Consider the following 15,326-nt stretch of genomic DNA (forward strand, 5'->3'; position numbering starts at 1 on the left):
ATTGATTTATCGCTTTTCTATGTAGGAACCTTACTTTTTAGTGAATAAAAACATTTGAATATTACAGTTAATCAAATTGAATTATTGTTTTCAAAAATTTTATTTTTTAAATAGACACTAAAATTCAAGAAAATTTGCAACTTATCTTCGCAATCTATAACATTTTACACTTGATAAACATTGATAATAGAATACACATATCCTGAATGCAGCACTTCTCTAGTGTGCTTAATAACCATTTACATATATATACTACATAGTATGTATACTACATATTACACAGTTTCTTATAAATATGTGAATTTTTGCTTTAATTAATATTATTTTATATATATATATATATATATATATATATATAAGCTTAAATTTGTATGATTAATACGTACGTAAAAAATTATCAGTTTTAATTTTTATATTTTGGAAGTATGCACTATTATTAAATTTTCATTTTGAAAATGTTATTCTCTGATCATTTTTTGAATATATTAATACTATATTATAGTATTATGTAAATATCAATATTCTATGTATTTATTTTTATAGTACAAATGTAGCAAATGAATTTTACATATACATTTTTATTTGACAATATTAAATAGGATAAATCTAGAAAATACGAGCTTTAGTGTAATCATAGTCATATGTCTGTTCTATATATGATGTGGTTTATGGTGCTTGAAGGCGTGCACTGTAGTCTTGTTAGAATTTACCGAATTATAAAATATTAGATGAACTATTAAAATGTTTGTGAAAATATTATTTTATGTAATACGATAAAAGAAATGTGATTGAATGTGACTTTAATATTTTTTACAAATCACATTAATTCTATAAGAAGGTAATTTTATATATCATGTAGTAAATTTATGAATAATGATAAATAACGATTTCATACGTGTCACTTTTAGAGTGACTATAGTGTAGTTTATCATTAATAATTTACGTATATAATATAAAATGTTGCACAAAAAAAATATCAAACTTTATTTACGAATTATCTTAATTTGTTATTACTTATGTCATTTGTAATTTTTTCTTATTAAATATGTGATGAATATAAATTATAATATAATTTATATATGTAGCATTTACAATGACAACACCTATGTGTGAAGATGGTGGTACTTTACGAGAATGGGCACCTCTTGCTATGCTTCTTCAACAAATACCTGCAAAAATTCAAACTGGACTTTTTACACATAACATTAACTTTACCTGTATTGATGCAGTACCTGAATTTATAGCCATTGGAACTAACTATGGATTAGTATATTGGTTTGATAGAATAAAGCAAGATTTGCAAAGGCTTCGATGTGAGGTAATATAAAATATATCCTTAATTTATTTTATAATTCATATTTTTATTTTTCAATTTTTTCAGAATGTCAATTCAAAAATTACATGTATTCAAGTGATATCAACAGTAGACTATATGGTTGCTGCTGGTAATGAACATGGAGTAGTAACTGTATTTCAAATACCTAAAAGTCCACCAGATTCATTACCAGATAGCTTGAAACCAAAGCAGAAAAAACAAGTTGAAAGGTATAGCATAAGTGGTTTGCATAATAGTGCAGTAACAACAGTTGAGTGGTCTAAGAATGGTATGAAATTATTTAGTGGAGATCAAGATGGTTTAGTTGTACTTACTGAAATTGATTTTTATATGGTACGTAATGTAAATTAAATAGCATAGTGACATTATTCATAAATTTTTATATATATATATTTTTGTAGCATCTTTCAAAATCATCAGAATTGTTAAATGAGAAATATGCAGTAGTGCAATTAAGTTATCAGCAAGGTTTATTGTTAGTCTCTACAACATTACGTACAATATTGGTAAATAGAAATGAGAATGGAAAGGTAACGCAAGTTGGTCAAAAAGAACGCAAAACGTCAGTATTTCATTTAATTAATTCCAAATTTTTGAGGAATACTAATATTATAAATGAAACCGTAATAATACTGTGTTCTAGATTGGGAAGATTAGGTGCTGTGTTTGGTTGTAGACAAAATTATATACAAGATTTAGTAATATATGCTAGTAGACCAGGATTACGTTTATGGCAAGCTGATAAAACTGGAACTGTATTAAAAACGCTTATTTTTAAGGATGCCGTTCGATCTGGACATACAGAAGTAGAGCTTTTAAATCCAGCACCAGAAAGTTGTAAAAGGAATCGTGGGGAACCTACATTTGGTGTCATTTTACCGTTTTGTGATGATTTATTAGTTACATACAGTGAGGATATTATATATGTAGTAAATCCACAAACTATTGCTATAACATCCATCATAACAGATTTACGTCGTGTTACTGATGTTGCTTGTACAAAAGATGAAATATTTATATTAGAAGGGGAAAGAAACATAATACGTATTGCATATTATCCTGAAACTAACATGTTTTCATCAGGTATCTTTATTAAATATTTTTCGGAATATTATTATTAATATTTTTCTAATATTTAAATTTTAAAAACTAATTTATGTTTAGAAACAAATAATATATCAGATCCATTATTGTCATTTGCTGAAAGTAGTAAACCAGTTACCAATGGTATATTAGAAATAACTTCAAAATTAATGGAAAGTACAATAGTGCCAGCTATTCCTTTCCATAAAATGAATCCAAGTAATATTATTCAGTTTGTAGGGTAAAGTATCCTAATAAAAAAAAAATATTTATTTTTATTAATAAATAGTATATAAATTGTATAAGAATATATATATATATATATTACTTTTTAGAATTGTACCAATTGTTACTGTTGGTACTGATGTAACATCAGTTACAAATGCAGAAGAAGCTGTAGAAGTTCTAGCAATATCAGAAAATATTAATTCTTCATTAATAACAGACAGTAGTCAAATAACAGAACATAGTGATGTTTCTAAACAAAAAAGTAGTGAACAAAATGAAAAACATAATGATAGAAGGCAAATATTTGAAAAAATTAGTCAACAAGAATTTGAAGATGTTGTATTTACTCCAGAAAGGAAGATTAAAAAATCACGTAATAGACTAATAAATGGAAATGAAAATTCTTTATCATTGACTGACGCTAATTCGAGCGATTTGTCTGCTTCCAATAAAGACAAAATAAATGCTAATGATGCAAAAACGACACATTCTTCTTCACTAACACTCAGTGTCGATGATGACTTTATATTAAAAACTGAGAGGAATCTCGAATCAATTCAACGTGATGTTGAAAATAAAGAAAAACTTTTGTCTGATGTTCTGGACTTTGATTTATCAAAATATATGACAAATAGTCAAATTAGTACTACTAATTCAAACATGTCCCAATCTATTGATACGTATATAGATTGTACAGTACATTCCAATACTTTCACAGAAGAAAAAAATGAGTACAGTGATCATACAGAAACGGAATCTGGTGATGAAGATGTCAGTTACCGTACAGAATTAAGAAAGTTAGAAGATTTAAGTGAATGTAGAAAAAAACTTTTACAAGATAAATTAAATGAACCTTTACAACAAAGTAATTATGTTGATGGGAAATTGCTACATCCAACAGGTATGGATAAACATGAATTAGAAATTGAATTTCATAGTAAGTATATTAAAATTAGTTTTTGATATATATACGATTATATTTTTGTAATATATAAATCGAATACATATATTTCCAGTTGTACCAAATGAGTTTATGATATCAACTACACTTGAGGAAGAAGATTGGGTTTTAGTAAAAAATGATATACCTCCAGTTGCAATATGAAATATAGATAAAGTAAGGGAAAAACTATAGAAATTACTTCAATTTTGATGAATGATTTCTTTTTTAAACTTTATGCTGATGTGCCTTCAATTTTTTCTGCACATCCATCCAAAGAAGTTATTCTCATAGTTAGAGTAAAAATTTACGTGTGGATTTTTTCACACACTTAAATTTAGATTAGACAATATTTTCTAGTCTCATTTTAGTGTAATTTATGTTTTAATCATAAACAAAAAAATTGCAAAATGTCTGGTAAATATTAAGAATATTTGAATAACTTTATGCATAATATTTCTGAGATCTATTTTTTTGGTTTTTTTCTAGAATTATTGCAAACAAATTTGTAAAAAGAAAAATTATGATAATTAATCTCTTTTTTAAGATTTATTGTTACATAGTATTATATATCTATTGTTACACATTGTAAAACGTATTGTAAAATAATATGCAAGCACATTTTTTTGCGTGATTATTTATAACATTCCATTTAAAATTTTTACGAAAGGTAGTCAATTGTTTGCTATTTGAGACTATCAGTAAACACATTAACTATACTAAAAGATAATGTTAATAGAAGTTATAATTGTACATTAATTTATAAAATGTAGTGACATTTAAAAATTGAACCTTGTGCACTTCTCTGTAAATGCATATACAAATTCAGAACATTGTAAGTACTTAATTTTTCAAATAAAAATACTTTTTAAATGGCATTTAAATTTTTGTTAGTATAAGAACAAATATAATTATTTTACTGTATCATACAGTATCATAAAGAATAAGATTTCATTTTTCATCTTGATTGATTTTATTTAAAAAAAATGTAATAAAGCTTATTTGTATGTAAAATGGTTTAATATAATAAAAAACAGACCTTTTTAATAGGAATAAGTAGATTCTGAATATTTTATTGTTTAATGATATATACAATAAATTGTTCTATGTGAGTACTCATATCACTGAATATTAGAAAAAGTGATCACACTGTGTCGGCAATAATATCAGAGTATTTTTTTACTTTACTGGCAACACTCATGTCTATATATTTATCACCTATTGATATAATCATACCTCCAATAATAGAAGGATCAGTTTTTGATGTAAGCAAAATAGATTCACCTTTATTTAAAAATCCCTTTAGAGCTGCTTGGAGCTTAGATGTTATTTCATTATCAAGTGGTTTTGCAGTTATTACTTCACAAGGAACCTCACCTCTATTAGCAGCCATAAATAATTTAAATGTATTAATCACACTGTTTAGAAGTGAAAGTCGGCCATTTTCTGCCAGTAGACCCAATATATTTACAGTTTCACTACTGAGACTAACTTTTTTACCAATTGCCTTAAGTGCTTCTACTTTATCTTTTCGTTTTATTGATGGATTCTGCACAAATTCTCCTAATTGTTTATCCTTCTTCAGAAGATCCTAACATCATGTTTTCATTAATAGTATTAATAACAATAATTAAGAATCAAATCTTTGTTATACGTACTTGAAGTTTAAGCAGATCTTTTTCAACATTATTTAATGTTTTTTGTTTTGTAGCTGCAGAATAAAGTGCAGTGGCATATCGTCCTTCTATTCCGTATACTTGGATTGGAGGCTAAAAACAAAGAGACAATATAATTTAAATTAATAAAAAATCTTTAAATATAATTCATAGAATGCTGAATTACAAATGGTCATATAATTATAAAATACTAGTTAAGTATTCTTCAAAGTTATATAATTTTATGTCCAATATGCATTCTAAAAAGTACCTTGATCAATTGTTGAGTAACAGAACTGGTAGAAAGTGACCGCACCTACAAAATGATAATATTTTTTTGTTAATTTTATACAATATTTTTTAGTTTTAGAATGTTTTCATCCAATCAATTCAACAATTAAATTGTCAGAATATTTTACTTTTATTTAATTGTGGGAATGTCACTTTTATACATTTTATTGAAATATTAATGATCGTAATAAGTTGTAGATTATAATATTACTTACAATTACTCTGCTAAAGGACATTGTCATATATTTCAAATAACAGGTATCCAAATACAAGAACTACAAGTGCAGTTCTACAAATCCACCATTATATAACGTGAACTGTTTCACACAGATGTGTAAGTGAATACATTTTCTATTTTAATAGCGACATCTGTAGAAATAATTTTAAACTTACAAAATTTTATTTATGTAACAATTAACATAAGATTATTTACCGTCGTTCGTTTATTTACTTATTACTACAATTCAATCAACTATGTAATATGTTTAAATATATTATTTATTATTTTAGGTCATCATTTTGTAATTACGCGCTATATAGTTTCCTCTGGTCTTCGCAAGAGGGCAATAGCGTATTGTAATTTTGAAGAGATAGACATCTGAACAGTTTGAACAAAAATTCGATAAAAACGAGAGGAATTTTGGTAAGCAAAAATTCATTGACTTCAATAATACATTACTTTCAACTACTTTTAAGGTGTATCATGCGTTTGTTTTATTCTCTCATATTTTTACTTTCTTGTATACGTATCAGTTGAGCAGCGAAGAAAATTTTGATATCAACACCAAATAAGTACAAACTTTTAACATACAGTAATTTATTTATTGTTCTTCGAATATGATACAATGTACGATACAGTGAAACTTCTGGTCGATAAAGAATTTGAACAGAACGTTTAATAGCTTATACCGCCAAGCGAAACAAACATTTAAGGATTTGTCAAACAGATAAAATATCGATAACATGAACGTTAATATTCATGTTTCACGTATAGAATGTCATGCACGGTCTTGTACTTCTTTTCATATGTTTATGTTCTTATGTAGATTTCTATTTAATATCCAGATTTTAACTAAAAGATCAATAACTCGTATCGTACATGAATCCTTTTTTTGTAATATTTTGATTGACGATTGAAATCAAATGCAAAAGATATCGACGTACCACTAGACAAAAGAGTCAATTATGTTTAATGAAACAATAATAATCACTATCGTTTATCGATACGTAGTCGAAAAACCAACATTATATTATATTTAATTTTATACGATTCAATGCAACGTGTATATGTAATAGATGTATATATATATATATATATAGAGAGAGAGAGATTTCACATATACATATATCTTTTTTCAATATTCATATATTAATATATTTAACATTAAAATGAACCGTTTACAGAACCGTATCGCTAATTTGCTATAAAAAATGACACAAGTTGAAAACACGAAACGTTTCTTTTTTTATTAACACATGAATAACAATGAAAGAATCCAAGCGCGTGATTTTTGTAATTGTAACTAGATAAAAATGGAATACTTTCACAGTCTAATACGATTAAAGTTTCAAATATATAAATTCTTTTGATTGCGTCACTTTCATTGCATACGAGCGATACGTGGTTCACATTGGTCCACTATATGTAATCAACGTTCTTCAATTCAATTGGTATTTTATTTTCCTACTTTCCGACGTGATGCGTAGTTTCTTACACGCTGGCCGATCAGCGATAAATTTGAGCTCGTTCATCACAGTTCGGATTAATAGTTACACGAATAAAACGGCATCTACAATGATTGTTCTTACATTAACCTCTCTTTCTTTTTTAAATACTAGATATCATCTGCCATCTGATCGAAGAACCGGAGGAATTCTAATAAAAATTCACCGAGAAATCGATTTGCCTTCGTCGTTTTGTGGAACTGATTGGTCAATCAACAATGCAAAACTTCGACGAGATTGCATCGTGAGTCAGATTTCTTTCAATTTTAATCGTTTAAACGATTTCGCGGTAAATGAAACTTCTTTATAAAAATACCGAGTATGTCTCTATATTTAAAGATCAGTACTTACGAACTAAATAAAGCTTTAGTGTCAGGTTTCTTATCGCCTAAGATCGATTAGAGTTGAGACTAGAGTCGTTTCAATTGAAAAATATAGGGGAAGTTTTCCCTCGACTTTGTGACTCAATCGCAAGGTTTACCGACAGAAAATCGAGAAGGGTAATCCGGTATTTAAACTAGTAAACATTTCTTGGTGGAGGGGCTTGATGTTTAAACGAAATTTGGTGGCCAAATTACGGTTAATTCGATTAAACATAGTTGGCTCGTGCGGTACAACAAAAGAGATTCAAAGCTCCGCGAAAGTAGGATGATTGTCTGGTGGGTCTGCTAGGCCTATCGGTGCTTTGGTTCCATCGATGTGTCCGCCTGCCGTTGGTACGGTTACCCCTACTTCCGGCACTCTGTAGGGCTGAATACTTTTCTGTAAATGAAGTGTAGAGAAAATTTTCTTAGCTTTGAATACCAAATAGTCAACGAGCAACTATTTAACGGGAAGGAAAAGGAATTCTTTGGAAAGCATTTTTCGTTACTCCTTTACCCTATTTATTTTAGAATATCAAATCTTTTGATTTACTGGTACATTAATTTTTTTTTACACTAAACGTTGTTGTGTGGGTAGGTTCCACTGAAATTCACAGATGTTTCACGATTTCTTCAAGTCTACAGTTTTCGTTTAGAGAGATTTGCAAAGCGTACAAGTTTAGAAAGAACGAAAGGTAGCAAAATGTGATATTTAACTACAATGTCTCAAATCACCTGTCTCAAATCAACCTGTTCAATCGTATCGATATTTGTATAATGTATGACTTTCAATGTCATCTTCTAGTATCTGTATTTTTCAAAGGAGCATTCTTCTCTGAAAGTATATCACCTTCAACGATGAATGCACGTGAAAAACGAACGAATCCTTTATATTCTGGGAACGTATTTCAGAATCGCGACGAATGAAAACGCGAAAACGGAAAAAATTGTCGGACAAATTGTAGCGAAATGTGATGTAAGCCTTCTTACGCGAGATATATCGTCGCCATTAGCCCGACAACTTCCTGGGGACGATGCCATTTCACGCGATGCCAGGCAATACGAAAAAATCGTACGAGCTCGTATCGTGCTACGATGAAAAGGCGACTTAACTCCTCCATTGGTACGACGGCAATAAATTGCGTTGCCTGCTCGTTGAGATCTTTTCGCGTTCGACTTTGCATCATCGTAAAATCACGAGTGGTTTCATCGACTCTCCGAGAATCTTGGCGAATGGAGTACCGTGAATTCAGTGAGAGGAAAAAAAAAAATATTACGCGAACGTGCTCGTTTCGTCATCTCGGGAACTACAACTTTAATTTTCTTTATCAATCGTTGTAATTCATTCACATACTTCTTTTTCTTTTCTTTTTTCATTTTTTTCTTTTTTTTTCTCTCCGTTCGACAGACAACGAAACTTACTCTCAATTACCACAAGATGGCTTTTCCTTTCTGAAAAGTCGTAATTGCATTTTGAATTTCTCGCATCCTTGACCCTGAAAATTGCACCTCGTAATAATCGACGATACGCGTACGTATTAATTCCATTCCAATTTGATTCCATTAGAAGATTTTCTAGAAGAGAGAGCAAATAAAGGGTAATCGGTCAGCAGGGTGCTGGTCACGGTGCATCCTGCTGGCTACGTGCAAAAGGTTTGCACGACTTTATCTATCGAAATTGTTTCGCAAATCGTGGCTCGAATTGCTTTATCGGTTCGCGGTCGGACATATTTCCCTCTCCACCTTTGATTTTCCCATCCTTTTCCCGCGCCTAGCGAATTCTCGTTTCCGTGGAGAACGGAGGGAACGCAGGGACGAGCTTCCACGTTTCCATCTATCCTTGACCCGAGAGCTCTGTTTAATGTTAAATAATGCTCTCGCGTTCTCCGTAGCTTTTATGTATTTCTTCTGCGTTTTGTGTTTCTTGTTTACGTGCTTCCACCGTACTACACAACACATTGACCGGATTCCTGTGGCTCGAACATCTTTCGGAAATTCTCTTCTTCTTTCCACTTTGGCAAAGCTCCTCCTTGGTGCGAGTGAGTCGCGTAAGTATTTCAACTCGAGAATAAACCGTGCGTTCCTTTTTATTCGCGCTCTGCTTCCTTCCATCTCGTTCCTCTCTCCTTTTCTCTCTCTCTCTCTCTCTCTCTCTCTCTGTCTCTCTCGTATCGTTTCGCGCCGTTTCCCCGACGAATTTTCACGACACGCCGTGCGCACACCACTCGACCTGCCCTTTCACGAAATTTTCACCTACAACTCCGACGATTTTGCTTGTTTTCTTATTTCATTTCTACGATCCGGGGGTCTGCGATCTTTCTCAACCGTGAATTTTCTACTCGTCACACGCGAATAAAGTGTTAAAGAGAAACACTGTGTTTTCGCTCGACCTTGACCTGGATCTTGCTCAATGTCAAATTTTTACCTCCCCCCTCTCTCTCTCTCTCTCTCTCTTTGTAGCTGAAATTGTTATTCCCTTAATAACCAAGCGAAGTTTCAAACTGACGTTCAGAGGATCGAAGATCGTGCTACACGGTGATTTTCGTGCCATCTCTCTCGCTCCTGTCTCTAGAGGGCCACAGGGGCGCATCTGAATTCGCTCATTATATCGGCAGATGGGTAATTAAGGTCGTCGTGTACTATCCGAGCCTGAGAAGTGAACCGAGAAGCACTACCGCTTCATAACTGTATACCGAGCTTTATCCTGTTGGGAGGATAATACGTTTGTTCCGTGGAATCAATGGGAATTGGTAAGAGCAACGAGGTAAGATGCAGTCACAGGGACGAACAGAGAGAAAGGGAGAATTGTGTTCTCCTTTGAAATCCAGACCTTGGCCTCTGGAGTAACCCGATTAGAGACGGCTGAATAGAGAGGCCGGGTAGAGAGAGAGAAGAGTGAGAGAGAGAGAGAGAATAGGAGAAAGGATGGATAGAGAAAGAAAGGTCAACGAAGCAGGAAGAGATATTAGAGTGGCAAATAGAATGGCGAAGTGTTCGCAGGACAACGTAATTGAATTAATGAACGTGGCGCGTTTACGTTTCGAGGGGAATCGAGTGCCGCGGACGTGCCCGTTCAATTCTCGTGCCAGTTGCAAAATTCAACTTTCCCCCTCGGAAAATATCCGCTCTGATCGCGACAAGAGCTTTTATCTTTTCGAAGGATGCCACTTTCGCGCGCGTTTATTTTTCGATCAGCAACGATTGTAACGATCGTCGTGTAAATTTACCAGCCGAAGAGAAATCGAAACACAAAGGGAAAAGAGAACAGAGAATGATGAAGATGGAGAGAATGATGACGGTACCTATATCGCCACTCGATTGTGGCATAAACTCTTGCAGCTCGTTCATCAAACCTCGAATTTCCTCGGAGTCCTTTTGGATGCTGCACAATTCTTCCTCGTGGAAGTCCGGCGTGATCTGCTTACAGAGAACTATCTGCGAGATCACGTTGCCGATGTTGGATGGCCCGGTTCGAGTTTCTGAAACAGGAGCGTGAAAAAAAATCCGTGCTGGTCGTTATCGTGAATTGGCTCTTGGGAAAATTGTGCGACACGTAAATAGATGGTGGACATTTATGCGTTCATGGGAAATTCAGAGGTGCAAAAAAATGCACAGAAGTCACACGCACGTAAAAGTATGGTAAATGTCTAAATTATAATGCTCGTCGTAATATCTGTTTAACACTAGAACTACCGACGACCAAAGCATAATATTTGTGGCAAGGAAATTAAAGTGCAAGATACAAGTAGAAATTAATAATACGATAAAGAACACAAACTTCTCTTGTTAAACATAAAGAACACAAACTGTTAATATGCTTTTATCAAAAATCACTCGAGTATCTAAAAATACGCTGTTACAAATGGATAAAATTTCCATAGAAAAGTATAAATTGGTCATTTTGATCACTCTGGTAGTTCCAGTATTAATAGTCGCATAGATTCTTTCTCTTCAGTTATTAAAACACATGGATTTGCATCAGATACAATCTTGAATACCATTATAAGTAACACGATTGATGAACATTCATTTTTCATAAAAAGTTGAAAATAGACAAGAATCATTATTTCCCAAAAGTTTCTCAGATTTTTTTGTTCTGAATTCTTCGTCGTTTCGACAACGATGTCGAATGATTGAGGTGTCGCCAAAGTTACCATAATACTCCGTCATATCCATCGGCACGATGCGGATGAGGTTCTTGCTTTTGCAGAGCTCGCGCAGGAATAATTGCACGATATAAAAGAGCAGCATCAAATTTGGACAGTCAACAGGAATCCCGATATCCGTTGTTCTGGAAGCAGAACCAATTCACAGACTTATTATACTTTTATCGTCCAAGTTTCCTCGTTAGAGGGATTCGTCACCTAACCACTTCTTTCCCCTTCAATTGTCACTTTCTTTTCCTTTTCGTCCGCTGTTCGCAACTTATTTCGTAGCCAATAACTCCATCGTCCTAAGTTCTATCAAGCTAATTAAATTCCATCAAGCTAAATTCTATCAGACACTGGCCCTGAAGAAGCGCGATTGTTAACGTTTACAGGAAAAAAGAAAACAAGGAAAAATATAATACAACGCAAAAGCACCAGCTGAAATCAGATGAAATTCAATAAAACGTGGAACGTCGAATAAAACCTTTGGCTAATGCCATTGTTCCACGCGAAACGAGATAAACGTGTTATAAATTAAAAACAGCAATTACAACCTTTGCTTTGTCACCGCAACTGTAAAACGCTTGATACCGGTAAACGAGACATTTCGGTTCATTTGGCAACCGGGTCTTTCGGTGCTAGTTTGTCACCAGATAATTTCACTGCAAAAGAAAGAAAGAAAGAAAAAAAAACAAGGCGAAGTAGAATTAGGACGAAATGCTTCGTGCTCGCGCGTTAAACAAGGCGTTGGACCATGAAGGTTCAACCAAGTTGGCATCGAGGAAGTGTTCTCTGGTTTTTTGAAATCACCACGACGGAGCTCAGAGCGATAAACAATGAACTTGGACCTACACCACCGTTCGAAACTACGAGGTTACAAGTTGAATTAAAAAGATAAGAAGGAGATAAAACGATACGGGTTGAATTAAAAAGATCGCAGAATGGTAGAGAATGATCTCCAAGGTTAACACATTTAACAGATATTGTCCGCGCTGATTTCATAAAAATGTCTCATTAATTTGCACGCTTTGATAAAATTCACGTATCCAGCTACTAGGAATTAAAGCGTTCGCAGTTATAAACCCGTTGGCACTTTTGTTGCCGCGTGTCGCTTTTGTTCCTGCTATTTTCTTTCTTTTCTCTTTTTTTTGTTTGTTTTTATAAATAAACCGCGGAGATTTACGCACGTCGAGCTGAAATTCTAAAAGAAGGTAAATGGAATAAAGTGTCGCGTTGCTTCCAATATTAACGAAGAAGCGTCGTGGAAATTGTCGGGTTTGAACGCTCTTCGGGGGTCTGTATCTTCTGCGTGTCGCTTCTTAAAATTGCAAACGATCCCTGCGTATTCCCCGACTAACCTCCAACCGTTAATTATTCGAGGCCCATAATCCTAGTATCGCAAAAATCTAATAAGCCGGTTTCTTTCATTTCGATGTCTATTTATATTGTGATTTACGTCAGCACGCTACTTATCGCTCAATTCCCCAACGGTCTGGAAGTTACGCTTATCAACGTACTCTTGCTCGATAATAAGAGTTAAATGGCGAACACGACTACCAGAGACGAGCCTTTTCACTTTTACTACGCGACAGTTTGTCACTATCCGTGCAATTAGCAGAAATAAATGAGGGGAACGTACGAGTACGAATGACACGTGATGTAAGTCACAGTGGTGGAGACAGTGACAGTGGTGGCTTTGATTGCCGATATCAAGTCGAATTTTTGCTTGAGCGTTTCGATGTAACATTTCGTATTCACTGTCACAAGAATATACTGTGGCAATTTTTTTTTTAAGAAATTTTTATTAAAAAAAAAAGAAAGAAGAAGAACGAAAGAAGATTCAGAGGAAAACGAATGCTCCTGCGTTCTGTCGTTTCGCTTAATCGATACGGAAATCGCGTGATTTCGTAAGATACGTTGCGCGAGATAGGCATATTACAACGCAGGGAGAGCTATTGGGAAAGCTGATAAATCATTTGCATGATAAATCAAACGCTCGCGACGTTCTTGACCGTTTCATTGCAAATCAACAATTTTCAATTACCATTGACTTTCTTTTTCTTCTCTTTTTTTCTCGCTTGTATACGTATACGTAACGTAACATTGTAATAATTTTACGCGTAATTTCCACGAAATAATCATTTATGCGATATACTTGAATCGCAATTAGCGTGCGTTTGACGTTTAAAATGCAGTAGAAATTACGCAGCAATGCGTTACATGAACGGTGGTCGAGTCTTGTGTGCTGCGCCATAATTAAGCAATTACATAACGAGAGACATTTGATAAATGAATATGCAATGTCTGATAATCTAACTAAGGGTGAGGATTTATCGTAGCTAGGTAAAACTATTCAATTTACTAGTACATTAACGAACTGTCCAGCAACAAATGAAATTCTCTTTTATTGAGCAAGTTGGTACAGGATAGACGTCCAGCTTTCGAAACGTTTCGCAATTTGATAAAATTTATTGGACAAGTCGGGCCATTTCAGCTATCTCGTTGTAAGTCGGAGAAGAGAAGAATTAATGAGAGGGATGGAAACTCATGAAACATTTAACTTTTCATTAAAACGGGCAAACTCGCGGAAGAAAATTGTTCAAAGGTGACGGCCGAGACTGTCTTTAAAGAGTGGACGTTGGTCATCGTTCTCTATGTCTTCTCTTCCTTTCTTCAGAAAAACCAATCCTGTGAAATCGATAACACCCTTCGCAGCACACTTCAAACTAATAGGAACTCTGGTGATACTATTATTTCACCTTTCCCCCTTATCTGATTCTAGCGCACGGCATGGTGTTTCTTTTGTGATGCGCGGTTTGATTATAAAAACGGAAGGACTTCGATATGAAAATGCCAAATGGATAGTTTTTCGTTTCAACGCGACGACGTTGGGAATTGAGAATAACTCGGAAACGAGCGATAAGATGATGATCAGGATAGTCGAGCTAGAACACCAACACGATTCGACTTTTGAGGAAATCGTCTAAGCGTTACCGTTCGAGATTCGCGACGTAATTCGGCGAATAAAACGCGACGATAAGACAAACGAATCCCTGCCAGAACACTGGTAAATAATAGCTTCAATTTCTTTCGAACGGTATGTGTATTTCCGAGTATCGTCGAGGAAAATTTCCTTCGGTCCAAAGTCGTGCGTTAAACGCACGATATGTATTGGCGATTGTAGCCGGTCGATTTCTGTCATAGCAGTCTATTTATCCTGTTAATTGGAATCTCATTAACCGGAAGCAATTCGAATTCGCTCCCGTGTCCGGCGTCTTCGTTTAACGCTCGATTCGGAGTAATTGGCATAAATCGGTTAATCAATCGTTCCTGGTTTCCCCCAATTTTTGCTTCTTTTAATTTCTCTCGAGCTTGCCTTCCAATTTCTCACCCGCTAATTAGCAAGTTTAACGACTTGCTGACACTGAGAGAATATAAATTCTCCCGCGAGAATTTCCGCGCGATTCTTAATACATACTCGTGTCAAGGGCATAAATTGTGCGACTTTTCTTCCTCGAAGAAATTTCTTTTTCTTTTTTCTCTTTTTTTTTTTTTTTT

The 15,326-nt window shown here is 33.7% G+C and overlaps 3 protein-coding genes across 6 annotated transcripts in view; 1 reads left to right on the plus strand and 2 right to left on the minus strand.

The window, feature by feature from the left end:
* The first annotated feature begins 561 nt into the window (after positions 1-561).
* On the plus strand, positions 562-3,770 carry LOC122531968 (WD repeat-containing protein CG11141). Of its 2 annotated transcripts, none has more exons than XM_043660352.1 (8): positions 562-838; positions 1,086-1,318; positions 1,382-1,669; positions 1,738-1,898; positions 1,980-2,419; positions 2,501-2,660; positions 2,755-3,584; positions 3,664-3,770. In XM_043660352.1, the coding sequence occupies exons 2-8, from the start codon at positions 1,094-1,096 to the stop codon at positions 3,750-3,752; spliced, it is 2,193 nt and encodes a 730-aa protein (XP_043516287.1). In that variant the 5' UTR covers positions 562-838; positions 1,086-1,093; the 3' UTR covers positions 3,753-3,770. The 2 variants fall into 2 exon arrangements, with proteins under 2 accessions (XP_043516287.1, XP_043516297.1); XM_043660362.1 differs by having other exon boundaries at positions 2,755-3,548.
* Positions 3,771-4,627: 857 nt separating this feature from the next.
* Positions 4,628-5,885, minus strand: LOC122531939 (ATP synthase subunit O, mitochondrial). Its single transcript, XM_043660277.1, has 4 exons — positions 5,749-5,885; positions 5,514-5,558; positions 5,246-5,356; positions 4,628-5,178 (listed from the first exon to the last, which is right to left on the minus strand). The coding sequence occupies exons 1-4, from the start codon at positions 5,773-5,775 to the stop codon at positions 4,732-4,734; spliced, it is 630 nt and encodes a 209-aa protein (XP_043516212.1). The 5' UTR covers positions 5,776-5,885; the 3' UTR covers positions 4,628-4,731.
* Positions 5,886-6,333: 448 nt separating this feature from the next.
* Positions 6,334-15,326, minus strand: part of LOC122531924 — a 10,864-nt gene continuing 1,871 nt past the window's right edge. For all 3 annotated transcript variants that reach the window (XM_043660267.1, XM_043660258.1, XM_043660249.1), the window contains 3 exons: positions 11,775-11,911; positions 10,923-11,099; positions 6,334-8,020 (listed from right to left, as the gene is read on the minus strand). In XM_043660267.1, coding sequence (XP_043516202.1) covers positions 7,848-8,020; positions 10,923-11,099; positions 11,775-11,911 — 487 coding nt within the window. In that variant the 3' untranslated portion in view covers positions 6,334-7,847. The remainder of the gene's footprint in view (positions 8,021-10,922; positions 11,100-11,774; positions 11,912-15,326) is intronic.

The sequence above is a fragment of the Frieseomelitta varia genome, unplaced genomic scaffold (assembly GCF_011392965.1).
Source record: "Frieseomelitta varia isolate USP_RPSP 00005682 unplaced genomic scaffold, Fvar_1.2 scaffold_139, whole genome shotgun sequence".
NCBI lineage: Eukaryota > Metazoa > Arthropoda > Insecta > Hymenoptera > Apidae > Frieseomelitta > Frieseomelitta varia.

Coding starts and splice junctions, on each gene's coding strand:
- LOC122531968 (XM_043660352.1), top strand. CDS start 1,094: ATGACAACACCTATGTGTGAAGATGGTGGTACTTTACGAGAATGGGCA. Junction 1,670..1,737: donor CTGAAATTGATTTTTATATG/GTACGTAATGTA, acceptor ATATTTTTGTAG/CATCTTTCAAAATCATCAGA. Junction 2,420..2,500: donor AACTAACATGTTTTCATCAG/GTATCTTTATTA, acceptor ATTTATGTTTAG/AAACAAATAATATATCAGAT.
- LOC122531939 (XM_043660277.1), bottom strand. CDS start 5,775: ATGACAATGTCCTTTAGCAGAGTAATT. Junction 5,559..5,748: donor TGTCCTTTAGCAGAGTAATT/GTAAGTAATATT, acceptor ATCATTTTGTAG/GTGCGGTCACTTTCTACCAG. Junction 5,179..5,245: donor AAGATCTGCTTAAACTTCAA/GTACGTATAACA, acceptor ACATGATGTTAG/GATCTTCTGAAGAAGGATAA.